Below are 18,251 nucleotides of genomic sequence, written 5' to 3'. Positions count from 1 at the left end.
AACATCTAACACTAGGATCTTGTTTATAGGAATGTCATTTACCTAAAACACAGACTTCCCTTCTTGTTTTGGCACTGAAAGTGTGGTTTCTGTACTTCTATTATGAGCCAGTGGATGTAATATTACTGCACAACTGCTTGGGGGCGCTGTGTCACAGGGTAGTGGGAAAATCCCGTGGGTCTCAGCAACAAAGTGTGAGTGAGCATCAGTTGATCTCAACCGTTGATTTATTAAATGCAAAATACCTGCTTCCAGTAAAAGATCTACTTTACCGTGCGGGTAAATGGATACCTCAAATGTTTAGTAAACATCTAAAGAAAAGCAAAGATGCATTTGTTCCATTCAAAAACAAGAGGTAGCAGTTAAAACACTGCACACTCCAGACTGCTAAAACATGATGTCTGGGACGGTTGAAAGTGCCGCTTTACAGCCACACAATTACAAAGGCTGATTCTTTACATTTTTTTCATTTACACAGGACAGATTTTCCACTTAATGGGAGTGGAGACATTAAATTACAGGTTTCCCTGCTTCAGTCAATCATATTCATTTCAATTCTTTGTTGTTTTGACAACAGCTTATTTGGTGGAGTGCCACTGGGAGCTGAAACTGCGACCGTAAATAAAACTTGCACGCCAGGATATCTCCACCAATGACGTTATGAAGTCTCACACTTCACGGTAACCGGTATCCAAGGATACAGTGATACGAACAATGCCATGTGGAAGCTTTCCGCCGTTTGCTATTTCTAACAACATTGTAAACAGATTGAAAAGAAAGAACTTGCATTTATATAGCGCCTTTCACATCCTCAGGATGTCCCAAACTGCTTTAAAGCCAATGAAGTACTTTTGAAGTGTAGTCACTGCTGTAATGTGCCAATTGCCGCACAGCAAGCTCCCACAAACAGCAATGTGATAATGACCAGATAATATAAAGAACTTGTTTACAATGTTACTATAAATAGCAGCAATCTTCCTCTCATCCCCCTTGCCTCTAGGACAGAACCTTTTCTTTAAGCAAAAACAGTGATTAAAATCTGCACTCAGTAACACCAGAAGATCATATCGTGTCATGAGATATTTTTGGGATCTAACCACGGTGTTAGTTTGCCACAGTGCTCTTTCAGCCACCAATATCTCTCAAGCCGGTCACGTGGAAGCACCGATCTTGTCCTTGTATTTCTCCAACCGAAGCAGCCACTTCTGCCAGCAGGTGAGGAACAGCTGGGGGTCCATGAAATGAGCATGTGCAGGCGAACCATCTTTGTAGGCCACCACGATTAGTCCCCGCTCAACCTGCCAAATTCAAAAACACTCCGTCACTTCTGTTCTGAAATAAGGCACAAGCTCCAGCAGTAACAGCACGAATAAAGGTACTCTCTTTTTAAAAAAAAAAAAAAAAATTTTTTAAAATTCATTTCACTTTATAAATGTCCCCCAAGAGTTAAACGTCACTTCCCAGGTCACTGAATTTATCGAACATCACAGCACAGTGCAGTACTGAGGGTGCGGTCTTGAGGATGAGATGTTAAACTGAGGCTCCGTCTGTCCTCTCAGGTGGATGTAAAAGATGCCACGGCACGATTTCGAAGAGATGGGGAGTTCTCCCCAGTGTCCTGGTCGATGCTTATCCCTCAACCAACAGCACTAAAACAGATTATTTTGTCATTATCGCACTGCTGGGAGCTTACTGTACTTTATTCCCCCCACCCCCACACACAAACGGGCCATTTGGCCCATCAAGTCTGTGCTGTGCTGGTGATCGTCTTCAGGAGTCACCTAATTTAATCCAATATTCCTTTTTGAAAGCAACTATCCAATTCCCTGAAAAATAATTTATAGATTCTGCTTCAACAACAACTTGTAGCAGAGAATTACACATTCGAACCACCTGTGTAAAGACATTTTTTTCTACCCTCCCCTTTAATGATTATCTTAAAATTCCTGCCCGCTTATTACCATTACGCTGACTCTGGAAGCTATCTATCACTCTTTGCCCTATCATAAGTCCTCAGAATCTTGAAGACCTCCATCGAATTACCTCTTAGCTTTCTTGGCTCGAATGGAAAAAAAATCCTAGCTTCTCGCGTCGCTCTTCACAACTGTAACACCTCATTCCCAGTAACATCCTAATGAATCAACATGTTTCCAACCCTTCTATTAGGGGTGCCCAAAGCCTGGACAAATTCTCCATTGTGGCCTCAACTTCAGTTAAGCTCTTGCGCAAGTTCAAAGTCACCCCCTTGCTTTTGTATTCAATGCCTCCAAAGTAGAAAGCCAAGGATTGCATTTACCTTTTTAATATTCTTATCTACTTGTGCTGTCACCTTTAATGACCGTTGTATCTGAACGAGGTCCCTCTGTTCCTCCACCCCACTTTAAAATCTTAGAGCGCATGCATTTTCTTCCTTCCTTTGTACAAGTGCATAAAGAAAAAGACTTGCATTTCTATAGCGCCTTTTATGACCACAGGATGTCCCAAAGCGCTTTACAGCCAATGAAGTACTGCTGAAGTGTAGTCACTGCTGTATTGTAGGAAATGCTGCAGCCAATTTGAGCACAGCAAGCTCCCACAAACAGCAGTGTGATAATGACCAGATCATCTGTTTTAATGGTTGAGGGATAAATATCGGCCAGGTCACCGGGGAGAACTCCCCTGCTCTTCTTCCAATAGTGCCATAGGATCTTTTACTTTCTCCTAAAAGGGGAGACGGGGCCTCGATTTAATGTCTCATCTGAAAGCACTCTCGACAGTGCGGCACTCCCTCAGTACTGCTACACTCGAGTGTCAGCCTAAATCTTGTGCTCAAGTCCAGAGTGGGGCTTGAACCCAGAACCTTCTGACTCGGAGGCGAGAGTGCTGCCCACTGAGCCACGGCTGACATCCAATGGAAGGGGAGATGAGGTTTACTGACCTGAAAGTTATAGTTGTCATCATGGTTGAGGGCACCGGCGTATGCTGCCACCTGAAGTGGGTTATCAAAGGTGTTTCGAAAATAAGGCTTTGGTTTCTCAGAAGTTTTCCAGTCAATAACACATAACTCGCCCCTACTCAAAATATAAGCAAATAAAAGCATCAGTTAGGCTTGTATTAACGCTCCCCCCTTCCCCCCCCCCCGCAACCAATTTGTAGCCCAGAACTCCTTTAGAAAATGGCTGTACATCCAAGAATTCCTCTTGCTGGGGAAAATACCCCTGCTTATGGTGGGGGCGATTTATCAGTGGAAGGGCAAAGGCAGACTCACTGACCCGCTGCTCCCTGCACTGCTTATACATAGGAAATTACCAGCATCCGCCAGTACAAATCCTTGAAAGTTCCAGTCGGGCAAACCATTAAAAAAGGCAGCCTCCTCGGTTGGCAAAGGCAGCCTGTGACTGAGTGACAGAGATCGCAAGGTCTCAGGATCAATTCTCTGCCTGTTCCGAGTTAGCCGATGATAGTTAGGGCATTAGCTGGGCTGTTGCAATTTCCTTAGCACCCTGAGATTAGAAAGGGGAAAACCCAGCCAGGGTTCTGCGATTGCTATCCAATAATCCCAGCTGGAACGTGCACATTGAGCAGGGATAGGTCCAGGCTTGGTGCCTACCATGACCGGGTTGCAAAGAGAAAAGCAGCTGTTGTTGAAGCTTTGCACCTCCAACTGGTGTGAGCTAGGGTGTCCAAGCTGTGGATCATAATTCACAGAATTATACACCACAGAAGGCGGCCCATCGAAGCTGTGCCAGCTTTTTGAAAGAGCTATACAATTAGTCCCACTCCCCTGCTCTTTCCCCATAGCCCTGCAAATTTTTCCTTTTCAAGTATATATCGAATTCCCTTTTAAAGTTACTATTGAATCTGCAGAGAAAAATCCCAACATCTCCACATAACTGAAGTCCCTCATCCCTGGTACCATTCTAGCAAATCTCCTCTGCACCCTCCCCTACAAACATCCTTTCCTCTTTCAATGGGTCTTATAACCAGAAAAGGTACTGCTTATAATTATAGCGCCTGCAATTTAAACGTTAGATTAATGGAATATCTTACCGATATTCTGCAACGCAGTCTACTAGCCCCATGTACTGTAATGGCAGATGACTCACAACACTCTCCAAGACTCGGGTTCCTCTAACGTCTGCCAAGATGTCCTGCACACTGTGCAAGTACCCTACAATTTCTTCATTGTCAGTTTTTGGAATTTTGCTTGAGAGAAGAGTTTCCTCCAAAGCAGAATGGAAAAGCTTTCCTCGATTGAGAATATCTGGGGAAAATATTGAAAGAAAGGTCTTACTTTTACTGTCTAACACCACGAGCAGAATGGTCACGAAAATGGACAACGCATTTAAAATTTGCTCTAGTCACCAGGATTACAGTCTTCTGCATTACCAGCGAGTGACTTTGTAGGAACTTCCCATGTGGAGTATGGGGAAATCCAGATAGTTACTGTGGGCTGCTGTGCTGTCAACCTTGAAATGGCTGGTTTAAAGCTGGGAGCAGACTGGGGGAAGGTAGGTGTGTGTGCGAGAGTGAGGGGGGTGGGGGGGTTGGTGAGGGGTGAGTGAGAGAAAGAGAAAAAGGAGAAAAAGAAGACATTTAAAGGCTGTGCAGAGATATAATCATTTCTGTGAGGACTATCTGGTCAGTTGGTCTCTATGCAGGTAGTCAATACATGTTAACATTACACAACAAACTGCCTGCCTCAGGGGGAAGAACCCTTATGAACTGGGATGGCAAAGGCCTGCATGGAGAAGTGTGGCTCATTTTCCCTGTTCTGCCGTTCTCTTGTTTCAACCATTTAATTTTTTTCGGTGCTTGTTAATGTGGTGTGGGAGGTGTTGGCAAGGCCACATTTATTGTCCATTCTTACTTGCCCTGAACAGCCAGTCTTTGAGCTGATTGTGCTCCTACTGCGGCGTTAGGTGAAGAATTTCAGGAGAGGGTAAACATCGAGTCCAGTGGCAGGGGTACGCATTCGCTTTAAAAGGAAGATTGCCACTATTTATCGAGAGGAGGCGCTATGCATCATATCGATGATGATGATGATTTCGACACTAAGCATGACACTGCTGGTCACATTTACAGAATGATGGGGGAAAGCTTTCCCTCCAACGTAATATGGGCAGTGATGTCTATTTAAACAATTACACTATTAGGATTGGCTTCAGGATGCAGCAACTTTTAGTATTTTCACTTGGTCAACAGCCACCTGGTTTAAGTAACCGTAGGGTAGACGTAGAGAAGAGGTTTCCACTTGTGGGGAGTCCAAAACTAGGGGCCATAAATATAAGACAGACAGTCACTAATAAATCCAATAAAGAATTCAGGAGAAACTTCTTTACCCACAGAGTGGTGAGAATGTGGAACTTGCTACCACAGGGAGTGGTTGAGGCGATTAGCATATATGCCTTTAAGGGGAAGCTAGATAAGTACGTGAGGGAGAAAGGACGCGAAGGATAAGCAGATAGGATGAGATGAAGTAGGGTGGGAGAAAGCTTGTGTTGAGCATAAACACCAGCGAAGACCAGTTGGGCCGAATGGTCTGTTTTTGTGTTGTAAATTCTATATAACCAGGTCAGCCCTGAGAGGGGTCAATTAACCCCAGGTTTCCTTATATTCAGTACCACAGAACGCACTTACTTTTAGTGTACTCTGTGAAACCATCTTGGCCAAGCTCGGTTATCATTCTCCGCTTCCACCTCTCCAAGTAAAACGCTTGCTCCAAACTCATGGTCAGCTGCAGGATGCGCGTCACGCTGGGCAGACTGGCCTTCACGTGATTCCTCCGTGACGCGATCTGCAGCGGTGGCTTGAGCATGGGCCCTGGCTCGCGCTCAGCACTCCGACGTTCGGTGTTCAGGAACGGAGCCGGATTTAGGGGGCCTTTGGGTCCTGGCTCTTCGCTGGCCGACTTCGATCTGATGATCGGCCCGTACAAGAGGCCGTCCTCTCCGAGCAGGGTCTTGGGGGTCTGGGGGCCGACCTTCGTCGAGACAACAGAGCGGACCAAGGAGGCATATTTCTTGCGGTCTACCTGCTCGTATTTGCTTAGGTCCTTTCTCTGGCAATTAAGAGACGGGAAGGTAGAAAAATCGTGACGCTGGGAGACCAGCTCTTTACATACTGTGCCCCAGTGTTGTTCGAAAGAGTTCTTAAGTGCTCTGCAGGTCGCAGGGCTCAGCACGCTGAAGTAATTCATTCCCCAATGTGGCGCACGGAGGCACGGGTCAAGTCCGCTTCATTCTGCAACAGAATACAGGATTAGCCTTTTCCTCTGCCTGCCTGAAACTTATCCCTGCCAATGTAATCCTGCGGTTCGGGAGCTACCTGCTTCAATTCTCTGATCGTTTCCTCGGCCAGCTGCAAACAGTTTCATAAAGTGGAAGGGAAAGATCCAACCAGTGAATTATCCCTGCGTTATCACCCAGTGTGTAGTATAGAGGTATAATGAAAGAAGAACTTGCATTTCTATAGCGCCTTTCAGGACCTCAGGACGTCCCAGAGCGTTTTACAGCCAATGAAGTGCTTGTGAAGTGTAGTCACTGCTGCAATTTAGAAAACGCAGCATCCAATTTGCGCACAGCAAGCTCCCACAACCAGCAAAGTAATAATGACCAGTTTTTTTAATAATGCTCTGGTTTTTTTTTTAGTAACGTTAGTTGAAAGATCAATGTTGCCCAGGGAGAACTCCCCTGCTCTTTTTCGAAATAGTGTTGTGGGATCTTTTATGTTCACCTGAGAGGGCAGATGGGGCCTCGGTTAACATCTCATCTGAGAGACTGTGCTCCCTCAGTACTGCATTGGAGTGTCAGCCTAGATTTTGTCTCTGGAGTGGGACCCATGACCTTTTGGCTCAAGAGGCGAGATTGCGACCACTGAGCCACAGCTGACACTAGAAAGAAAAAGAAAGGACTGTGGCCCAAAGCGCATCCCTTCTGGCTGAGGTTAAACTAAAACCACACTAGATATCAGGGGTTCAGATGAGATATAGATCACTTAACATTGACTCACACAGTAAATAATATATGCAGCATATACATAATGTTCTACTTAAACCTCATGGCGTCATCTGAACTCACAATTAAATTGCGGTTCTTAAAATAAAATTTCTATTTAATATAATTGCGATTCTGCAAAGCAACGATGAATACCGAATCAAAAATTGATCATTTAAATTTTTTGTTGCAGTTTGGTACATCTTTAATTCCAGTAGCTAAAACAGCACAACATCGTGTGATAGGAAGGATCCAGTGCAGTCGGTAATCTGTTATAGTGTGCAACTAGTTCACTGTGCATGTTGCATATATTATCGAAAAGAAAAATATATAGGCAGTCCCCAGATTGGTTGGGGTCCCTTCTTTACTCACACACATACAAGCCTCAACTCAGTGAGGAATCCCAGGATTTTCAGTCGTTTATCCCGAGGACATCTGCTGCTGTCTGAAAGTGAGGTTAATGTTGCGTTAGGGGGAGAGTCACCTCCACAGGTGAGCAGGTGGTTTATAATGAATGCTATAAATCACATTACCATCAGCCAATCACTGCGCCTCTTTTCAGAACATAAGGCACTTTATAGTTCTTCAGAGGGTAGCTAATCTTATAGATTCATAGAATGGTTACAGCACGGAAAGAGACCATTTGGCCTGTCGAGCCCGTGCCAGCTCTCTGCAAGAGTAGGGTTGCAAAGTTTCCGGTAAATTTCCGGAAATTTTCCACGGGAAGTTTAGCTTGGGAATTTTGCCCAAAAAAGCACATGCTAGCATAATATTGTTTTTTTGGTATTTCTTTCTTTTTTTCCCCCACAGGTCCTCTCTTAAAATTACTAACAGAGACTGAATCTTAATTATTAAGGAATTTCTTAATCAATATATGTTTATCTTCTTACTTGGCTTGTTTTAATAATTACAAGTTTTGTGTGTGACTGTGAACAAATGTGTCCTGATTGGTTGGATGAGTGGATGAGCGATTAGCTCCCTCTATTTGTAATATTTGCATATCGAATTGTGATTGGCCTGCAGGCATCTGTAAGACTGCTATAGTTTTTTAAAGATCCAGGTTAGGGGTCCTGAGGGAAGTCACTTTGTTTTCTGCTGATGTTGTGATGATGCAGTAAGTAAATCAGACTTTATACCAAATAAACCAGTTACTTGTTGAACTCTGTTGTCCTTCAATTTAAAATATACAAAATAATACACTATTGGTGATGTAGCGTCGTGTGTGTACTGGTCATGCTTCCATCACATGGAGCATCAGCAAAAATGTACTCACCCTGTTGCAATCGTGCTGATCGACCGCAGTTCGACACAGAGATGAATGCCCTTTATTTCTCTGCATAGAACAATGCCACGTTTACCGTCGGATGTGTGGAAGCATTTTACCCCAGGCATTAAAGATGGAAAGACTGTGTACATGTGCAAACACTGTAGAAAGCCATATGTAAAGAATGCCACAAAGAGCACAGACACGAAGGACAACAGACACACAGGCACATACATTGCTGATGAGCTGAAAGTGGTCATCAATGATCTTGGATCACAAAAGGTCTTTGCAGTAGTTACTGACAATGCTACGAATATGAAGGCTGCTTGGGCTCAAGTGGAGGAGGCCTACCCTCATATTATGTCTATTGGGTGCGCAGCTCATGGGCTTAACCTGCTCCTCAAGGACATCATGGGTTTGAGAACCATGGAAGCACTGTACAAGAGAGCCAAGCAAGTTGTTAAGTATGTCAGGGGAAAACAGGTAGTTGCAGCAACCTACAACTCCAAGCAAATGACAAAGAACAAGAACACCACACTGAAGCTGCCCAACAACACTAGATGGGGTGGTGTTGTCATAATGTACAACAGCCTTCTGGAGGGTAAGGAGTCGCTGCAAGAAATGGCAATATCCCAGTCTGGGGATATGGAAACCACCATCGAGAAAATACTGCTGGATGATGTGTTTTGGGAGAGAGTGGTTAGCAGCCTTAAACTACTCTCACCAGTAGCATCTGCAATTGCTCAGATTGAAGGAGATGACGCTGTCTTGTCAGATGTTCTCAGGCTTTTTACTGATTTAAAAGAACAAATCAGCATTGCCCTACCCACATCCCTGCTGCTCAAAGCAGAGGAGAAGGCAATTGTTCAATTCATACAGACGCGTCAAGAATTTTGTGTCAAGCCGATTCATGCTGCAGCATACATGCTGGATCCAAAGCATGTTGGGAGACCAATACTTTCTGGAGAACAGATCAACAGCGCTTACAGTGTGATTTCTACCCTCTCACACCATCTCAATCTGGATGTGGGCAAAGTTCTGGGAAGTCTGGCAAAGTTCTCTACCAAGCAAGGTCTTTGGAATGGGGATGGGATATGGGAATCATGCAAGCATATCAGTGCACATACCTGGTGGAAGGGACTTTGTGCATCTGAGGCCCTGTCACCTATTGCATCGGTGATACTCCAAATCCCACCTTCATCAGCGGCCTCTGAACGAAACTGGTCACTTTTTGGGAATACGCATACAAAGGTGCGCAACAGGCTGACTAACAAGAGAGTGGAGAAACTGGTGGCTATCCGGGCGAACCTACAACTTATTGAGCCAGATACAGAAGTGTCCACCACACAGCTAGACACTGACACAGAGGAGGAAATGGACACGTCAGAGCCAGAGTCAGAGAATCAGGAGGAGCAATGAGGAGTAGAAGACTCAGAAGACTCATGAGTAGAAGACTCAAAGGGACAAAATAAGGACAGATTACAGGCTAAATAAGCTGACGCTCTTTTTATTTTATTTTAGATGGGTCTTTTTTGTGGGGGTTCAATAAAGTTCAAAATTATAACCTAAATAAAGTTTTGAAAGCCTGTTTTTATTTGTATGGAACAGTATGTCTATTTTGACGACAAAGATAATATAAGGGTCAGAGACAAAAACCATCAGTGTGCAAAAAAACTCAAAATTCCCATAAATTCCCATGGAAAGTTTCCTCTTTTAAAAATTCCCAGAATTTTGCAACCCTATGCAAGAGCACCTCAGCTAGTCCCACTCCCCCACCCTTTCCCCGTAGTCCTGCAAATCTTTTTCCTTCAGGTACTTATCCAACTCCCTTTTGAAAGTTGTGATTGAGTCTGCCTCCACCACCCTTTCAGGCATTGCATTCCAGATCCTAACCAACTCGCTGAGTAAAAAAGTTTTTCCTCATGTCGCCTTTGGTTTTTCTGCCAATCACCTTAAATCTGTGTCCTCTGGTTCTTGACCCTTTTGCCAAAGGGAACAGTTTCTCTCTATCTACTCTGTCCAGACCCCTCATGATTTTGAACACTTCTATCAAATCTCCTCTCAATCTTCTCTGCTCTAAGGAGAACAATCCCAGCTTCTCCAGTCTATCCATGTAACTAAAGTCCCTCATCCCTGGAATCATTCTCGTAAATCTTTTCTGCACCCTCTCTAAGGCCTTCACATCCTTCCTAAAGTGCGGTGACCAGAATTGGACACAATACTCCAGTTGAGGCCGAAACAGTGTTTTATTCAGGTTCATCATAATTTCAACGCTTTTGCACTCTATACCTCTATTGATGAAGCCCAGGATCCTGTAAGCTTTTTTAACTGCTTTCTCAACCTGCCCTGCCACCGTCAACGATTTGTGCACACATACCCCCACGTCTCTGTTCATGCACCCCCTTTAGGATTGTACGCTTCAGTTTATATTTCCTCTCTTCATTCTTTCTACCAAAATGTATCACTTTGCACTTTTCTGCATTAAATTTCATCTGCCACATGTCTGCCCATTCCACCAGCCTGTCCATGTCCTCCTGAAGTCTATCACCATCTTCCTCACTGTTCACTATACTTCCAAGTTTTGTGTCATCTGCAAATTTTGAAATTGTGCCCTGTACACCCACGTCCAAGGCATTAATATACATCAAGAAAAGCAGTGGTCCCAGTACCGACCCCTGTGGAACACCACTGTGTACCTTCCTCCGGTCCAAAAAACAATTCTTACTGTTCAACTCACTGGAAGTAGTCAGCTCTGCAAGTGCACTTCACACATTAGAAACCGAGGAATTTCTGGTTAACAGCTCACTAGTAAATAATCATTATTAACCATTTATTAAGTTAGCAGCTCCATCTCTCTAATACCATATAGCTACAACAACAATTTGTATTTATATAGCGTCTTTAAAGTGGTAAAACGTCCCAAGGCGCTTCAGAGGAGTGTTTTAAAACAAAATTTGACACTGAGCCGCATAAGGAGAAATTAGGGCAGTAGAAGTAGGTTTTAAGGAGCGTCTTAAAGGAGGAAAGAGAGGTGGAGAGGTTTAGGGAGGTAATTCCAGAGCTTAGGGCCTAGGCAACAGAAGGCACGGCCACCAATGGTTGAGCAATTAAAATCTGGGATGCTCAAGGGAGCAGAATTAGAGGAGCGCAGGTATCAGGGAGAAAGAGACAGAGGGGGAGGGAGGGAGAGACAGAGGGGGGAGGGAGGGAGAGACAGAGGGGGGAGGGAGGGAGAGACAGAGGGGGGAGGGAGGGAGAGACAGAGGGGGAGGGAGGGAGAGACAGAGGGGGGAGGGAGGGAGAGACAGAGGGGGGAGGGAGGGAGAGACAGAGGGGGGAGGGAGGGAGAGACAGAGGGGGGAGGGAGGGAGAGACAGAGGGGGAGGGAGGGAGAGACAGAGGGGGAGGGAGGGAGAGACGGAGGGGGGAGGGAGGGAGAGACGGAGGGGGGAGGGAGGGAGAGACGGAGGGGGGAGGGAGGGAGAGACGGAGGGGGGAGGGAGGGAGAGACGGAGGGGGGAGGGAGGGAGAGACGGAGGGGGGAGGGAGGGAGAGACGGAGGGGGGAGGGAGGGAGAGACGGAGGGGGGAGGGAGGGAGAGACGGAGGGGGGAGGGAGGGAGAGACGGAGGGGGGAGGGAGGGAGAGACGGAGGGGGGAGGGAGGGAGAGACGGAGGGGGGAGGGAGGGAGAGACGGAGGGGGGAGGGAGGGAGAGACGGAGGGGGGAGGGAGGGAGAGACGGAGGGGGGAGGGAGGGAGAGACGGAGGGGGGAGGGAGGGAGAGACGGAGGGGGGAGGGAGGGAGAGACGGAGGGGGGAGGGAGGGAGAGACGGAGGGGGGAGGGAGGGAGAGACGGAGGGGGGAGGGAGGGAGAGACGGAGGGGGGAGGGAGGGAGAGACGGAGGGGGGAGGGAGGGAGAGACGGAGGGGGGAGGGAGGGAGAGACGGAGGGGGGAGGGAGGGAGAGACGGAGGGGGGAGGGAGGGAGAGACGGAGGGGGGAGGGAGGGAGAGACGGAGGGGGGAGGGAGGGAGAGACGGAGGGGGGAGGGAGGGAGAGACGGAGGGGGGAGGGAGGGAGAGACGGAGGGGGGAGGGAGGGAGAGACGGAGGGGGGAGGGAGGGAGAGACGGAGGGGGGAGGGAGGGAGAGACGGAGGGGGGAGGGAGGGAGAGACGGAGGGGGGAGGGAGGGAGAGACGGAGGGGGGAGGGAGGGAGAGACGGAGGGAGGGAGAGACGGAGGGGGGAGGGAGGGAGAGACGGAGGGGGGAGGGAGGGAGAGACGGAGGGGGGAGGGAGGGAGAGACGGAGGGGGGAGGGAGGGAGAGACGGAGGGGGGAGGGAGGGAGAGACGGAGGGGGGAGGGAGGGAGAGACGGAGGGGGGAGGGAGGGAGAGACGGAGGGAGGGAGAGACGGAGGGGGGAGGGAGGGAGAGACGGAGGGGGGAGGGAGGGAGAGACGGAGGGGGGAGGGAGGGAGAGACGGAGGGGGGAGGGAGGGAGAGACGGAGGGGGGAGGGAGGGAGAGACGGAGGGGGGAGGGAGGGAGAGACGGAGGGGGGAGAGACGGAGGGGGGAGGGAGGGAGAGACGGAGGGGGGAGGGAGGGAGAGACGGAGGGGGGAGGGAGGGAGAGACGGAGGGGGGAGGGAGGGAGAGACGGAGGGGGGAGGGAGGGAGAGACGGAGGGGGGAGGGAGGGAGAGACGGAGGGGGGAGGGAGGGAGAGACGGAGGGGGGAGGGAGGGAGAGACTGAGGGGGGAGGGAGGGAGAGACGGAGGGGGGAGGGAGGGAGAGACGGAGGGGGGAGGGAGGGAGAGACGGAGGGGGGAGGGAGGGAGAGACGGAGGGGGGAGGGAGGGAGAGACGGAGGGGGGAGGGAGGGAGAGACGGAGGGGGGAGGGAGGGAGAGACGGAGGGGGGAGGGAGGGAGAGACGGAGGGGGGAGGGAGGGAGAGACGGAGGGGGAGGGAGGGAGACAGAGGGGGGAGGGAGGGAGAGACAGAGGGGGTAGGGAGGGAGGGACAGAGGGGGAGGGAGGGAGAGAGGGGGAGGGAGGGAGAGACAGAGGGGGAGGGAGGGAGAGACAGAGGGGGGAGGGAGGGAGGGAGCAAAGTGAGGCACCATATTTTGTTTTAATTTGATTCTTCCAAAGTTTTGATTATGGAGTATGAACAGACTATGTGCTGTGGTCCCATTAATGTGTCAAGATCACCACTCTTGCTGGTAAATTCTTCATGCTTTGAGTACATGCACGAGAATATCAGCTTTCTCAACACATTAAATAGACCGTTCAGCAACTTTATAATACACCCACTGAACACTTTATAAACCCATCTTGACACGGCACTGGGGTGATGTTTCAGAGTGACACGCCCGAGCAATGCAAGGTGGCTGCCCCGAGATGCTCTCTCACCAGTGAGATCCAGAGTAGGTTCAGGACCTGTCCTGACCAAGTGGAAACTGCCTCACTGCACCGTAAGTTGGCACTATAACTGCACCACACATACTACTGGAGCATCTGGGTTCACTTGCTCTACGGTCACAGGCTGAAGTTTACAGGCTGCTGAGTTTACATTAGATGCCATGATGTTGAAAACCTCGAGCTAACATGGTCTTAGAAGTGCACGAAGCTTCTTATTAGCAATGACATTTGGGGCATGTTATACACATTTCTGAAGGTGAGTGAAACTTACGCTGTAGTCTGCAATGATAGTTTTTGACTTTCAAAGTCTGAGCACGGGGAGATTTGGAGTACATACATGGGAGTGAGTATATTGTAGTTCTATCAAGAGGTTTAGATATTTTGCCCTGTTCAGTTAATGAACACCATCTGAACCCTTGAACCAAATTATTTCTGTGCAACGCATGACCTATTTGTTATAATAGCTTTTACTTATTGCAATTATTGAGGTGAATGTGGACAAGTTCTTTGTGTTGAATCAGAAAAGAGAACTAGAAGAATGACTCGAAGTAAAATAAACAGTCAGATAACAAGAGGTAACCTAAGCATTCTTAAATCATTGTTAGCTCAATAAATTGAAATTCAGCAGAAAATGAGATGGTCTAAGCAAATTCCAACTCTGGATCTAGACAGGAAGAGCTACACCAGATCAATTACCTTCCTTTTCTAGTTATTTTGTGTTACATTGCTCATTAATTCATCACAGTTGTTGCCTTCTGCTACCATGTGTACCAATGAGATAATGTTTTCCTACTCCAGCTTCTCACTTTTTATGAACTTTTCACCCATTACCTCTTCTTATATTAATGGCTTATAAATTATGACTGTAAACAGAGTTTTAAAAAGACAGAATTCTGAGTAGATTCATTTTTTCTCCTGTATGTGCATGATTTGGCCCCCAAGACCATCAAAAATAAAATTCTCGGGATGTGGGCGTCGCTGGTCAGGGCCAGCATTTATTGTCCATCCCTAGTTGCCTTGAGAAGGTGGTGATACAACAGAGTGGCTTGCTGTAGGGCACTTCCGAAGGCAGGTAAGAGTCAACCATGTTGGTGTGGGACTGGCGTCACATGTAGCCCAGCCCAGCCCAGGTGAGGACAATAGATTGGACATTCATGAACCAGATGTGGTTTTACGACAATCCAACAGCCTGCTCACTTTTTATTGATACCTATTTTTTTTTTTAATTTCCAGATTTGTTTTTTGTTTTTTTAAAACTGAATTCAAATTCTCAAACCACCATGGTGGGACCTGAGCTCACATTTACTGGATTACTAATCCAGTAACATAACCACTGTGCTACCGTACTTCAACAATCTTTTCTGTTGGTCAGAACCTAATATTAGTCGGCCTCGGAGCTTGAAGCAATGCCATGTTTTATTCCTGGTACTTTGATGGCTTATAATGTTGGGAAAAGACACACTTACAGTTGGTACAGGGGAGAGGCGCCATTCATTATATAATGCCCACAGCATTCTGCAGTTTCACCAAAATGTTCCCTTTTTTTAAACCAGTCCTGCTGATTAAGCGAATAACCTCTGTTAAATTAATAATCCCAAACCACTTTCTATCTGCACATTGTATTTATTCATTTTTAAAAAGGGAATAACTTCGGCTGTTAACATCCGACTAAGTAAATGGTTTGTTTGGGGGCTCAGATTACATCACCACCACCGAAATTAGATGGTCATTGTCATAAATCTCATTGAGAAACTACCTATGAAATAACTGCACGGCCAGCTGGTGGCGCCATCCAAGGAGTATAAATACTCGGGCGTGGGCCCAGCTTGCCAGGGACATTTTGTAAAGACAAGGAGCTAGTGAAGTACAACTAGACCTCCATGTTCTGAAACAAGTTGATTAAAGCCTTGCTTTACGCTCAAACCAAGTGCATCGTGAGTTTTATTACGTCAGTCATCTTCAGCATACATTCATTACACGATTTCTCTCATTTTAATATTCACTAAATTACAGCTGGTGAAAAAGTACAGGGAGTAACAGTAGGAAACAGCTGACATTTTGGGAAAATCCCCATTACAGTAGCCAAGAAATTGAACAATATGAATCACTGTTCATATTTCACTGCTGTCTTCCAATAGTGAATTCCAAAATGAGTGAGTGACAAACTAAATATTCATAAAAAGGAGAAAGTGCTGGGAATACACAAAAGGTCTGGTCTGTTAGTATCTGGAAAGAAAGAAAGAACTTGCACTTATATATCATGATGATCTCAGGACTTCCCAAAGCGCTTTACAGTCAATGTACTTTTTGACGTGTGGTCACTGTTGTAATGTTGGAAAACGCTGCAGCCAATTTACACACAGCAAGCTCCCACAAACAGCAATGTGATAAAAGACTAATCTGCTCTAGAGTTGTTGATTGAGGGATAAACATTGGCCAGAACACCAGAGAGAACTCCTCTGCTCTTCTTCATAATAGTGCCATGGGATTTTTTACATGCACCTGAGAGAGCAGACGGCGCCTCGGTTTAATGTCTCATCCGAAAGTTGAAAACACCTCCAGCAGTGCAGCACTCCCTCAGCACTGCACTGGAGTGCCAGCCTAGGTTACGTGCTCAAGTCTCTGGAGTGGGACGTGAACCCACAACCTTCTGACTCAGAGGCGAGAAGAGTTTCAGGTACAAATGCTTGTTAGAACACGGAGGGGGGTCTATAAATAGTTTGTTCTTTAGGAATAAGCTGCTTATTTCCAACATTTCTGTTTCTATTTCAGATTTAAATAATTTGCTGGGGTGGGGGAGGGGGGCTTCCAGCTACTTTTCACAAGAGGAACTTAAAGCTGCAGACTTCAAATCCTGCTTGTCACGGTGACGGCTTCACATCTAGGTTCTGGTCCCAGGGGGGTATGTTACACAAATACATCCATCAGTCACAGATGGGAGGACACACCGCTGCGCTCTGCTGGGTTAACAGGTAGGAAGGCCTCAGGAAAGCAGAGCAATCCACCCTAGCAAATGAGACAAGGGAGGTGGTCATAGAAAGGAAATGGTGGGGGCTGCAGATTATACCAAAGCAGCAGGGAGCTGTGTGGAGGGAAGAAGCAGTAAGTCGAGAAAAAGGAGCAAGAGAAAGAAAACCAGAAACTTCAAGAGCAAAAAAAAGACTCAGCTTCTCTAGTTTAAATGTACTATAGACTGTCAAGATTTTCTCTTTAATAAATACCTTTTAATAAAAATGCACCCAAAACGTTAACTTGTCTTTTCTCTTTACATATGCTGACTATATTCTGCTTTTTGTTTAAAGGTGATGCATTTGGCCCATCTACTTCATAGTACAAACACTGGGGAGATGGTTAATGTCCAGTTACACTTTTGGTTACATGTTAAACAAATAAGGCGTCTTTTAAAAAAAAGTGTATGGCCCCTTATCAAATAGAATCCTAGAAATAGAAATTTACGGCACAGAAGGACTATAAAAAGGATGTGACTGCTGCTAACGAAGTTGAAGTCGTTGCACGTGCGCAGTTTCAGTGTTTTTTCAGTTGTTCACTAACTGAAAAGAAAATATTGTCACCATTACAAAGAAACACTTCCAGAGAGCAAGGAGGGGCGGGGGGTGGTGAAGAGATCGCTGCTGCCGAACAGAGCCGCACCAGGAAAAGAAAATCTGTGCCAGCAAAACATAGTAAACATCCATGTTTATTAATTTTCCTATTTTTATTAATTTTCTTCTTTCCCTTCACATGGAGTTTGCGCTTTGAACAAATAAATCTCTGCAACCCTCCCCCCATGAAAATATCATATATTTAGTACTTAAACCAACCCGTGCTATTATTAAACCAACCCATAGCTCCATAGATTCAGGCATGCGATATGACTATATTATTATACATTCATACTTAAACCGCCACGGATTTATGCATGGAACGCTTCTGCACAGCTTCTGGTCGTTGGCAGCAGCTACTCCATAAAAAAAGGAGTGGGCCAGAAGGCGTAGGGTTTTGAACCCCGCTCCAGACAGTCCCGGCAAGTGGAGTCGGAGCTCCGGCTCTAAATTCTGGGTTGACATCCAGCGGGATACTTGCGTCAGTGGGTGTGGGTGGCCCCCCCCCTCGTATGGGTTGTGAGAGCCCGTAAAACCCTCCCGCCATAGGACTAACCACCCTAATGGCTGGTACGAAGATGGTTACGGTCACGGAAGGAGTGTTAATCGCGGCCAGAAATCCTTCCACCACTTCATACAGTTCCCCAAAGGGAACAGTGTGAAGACACGTACGACGACGACTCCGTAAAAAGAAACCCCATTCCTGAACTATTAGTCACCATGTGTGGTAGAATATTTGATTCCGATTATGGACACAACATGAAAACAACTGATATAACTTTTCCTCCATCTAGAGATATCTTTTGGAAATGGTTGGTCCAAGTTTTAAAATGGAAACATTACCTGTTCCACATTCATAGCCACTGCGTTACAGATCAACATATTCTGGAGTTCGTTTACTACACTGGTTTGCTAGAATAGCTGTGTCATTCAGAACAGAATAGACCAACAGGGGGACAGATAAAAGTAAACTGGGATGAGATCA

The 18,251-nt window shown here is 46.6% G+C and overlaps 1 protein-coding gene across 3 annotated transcripts in view; it reads right to left on the bottom strand.

Moving 5' to 3' along the window:
* Positions 1-209: 209 nt before the first annotated feature.
* The window catches only part of mgme1 (mitochondrial genome maintenance exonuclease 1), a 33,091-nt gene continuing 15,049 nt past the window's right edge, over positions 210-18,251 (bottom strand). For 2 of the 3 annotated variants that reach the window (XM_085981965.1, XM_085981964.1), the window contains 4 exons: positions 5,620-6,222; positions 4,030-4,243; positions 2,918-3,050; positions 210-1,298 (listed from right to left, as the gene is read on the bottom strand). In XM_085981965.1, coding sequence (XP_085838091.1) covers positions 1,152-1,298; positions 2,918-3,050; positions 4,030-4,243; positions 5,620-6,178 — 1,053 coding nt within the window. In that variant the 5' untranslated portion in view covers positions 6,179-6,222 and the 3' untranslated portion in view covers positions 210-1,151. Of the gene's footprint in view, positions 1,299-2,917; positions 3,051-4,029; positions 4,244-5,619; positions 6,223-7,346; positions 7,420-18,251 lie in introns of all 3 variants that reach the window. The other variant, XM_085981966.1, reaches the window with a different exon arrangement.

Source organism: Somniosus microcephalus, chromosome 3 (assembly GCF_052327205.1).
Source record: "Somniosus microcephalus isolate GS21.2 chromosome 3, FLI_Smic_1.0, whole genome shotgun sequence".
Classification (NCBI taxonomy): Eukaryota; Metazoa; Chordata; class Chondrichthyes; order Squaliformes; family Somniosidae; genus Somniosus; species Somniosus microcephalus.
Note: the sequence above shows the minus strand (reverse complement) of the source record. Positions and strands in the feature narration are given on the sequence as shown.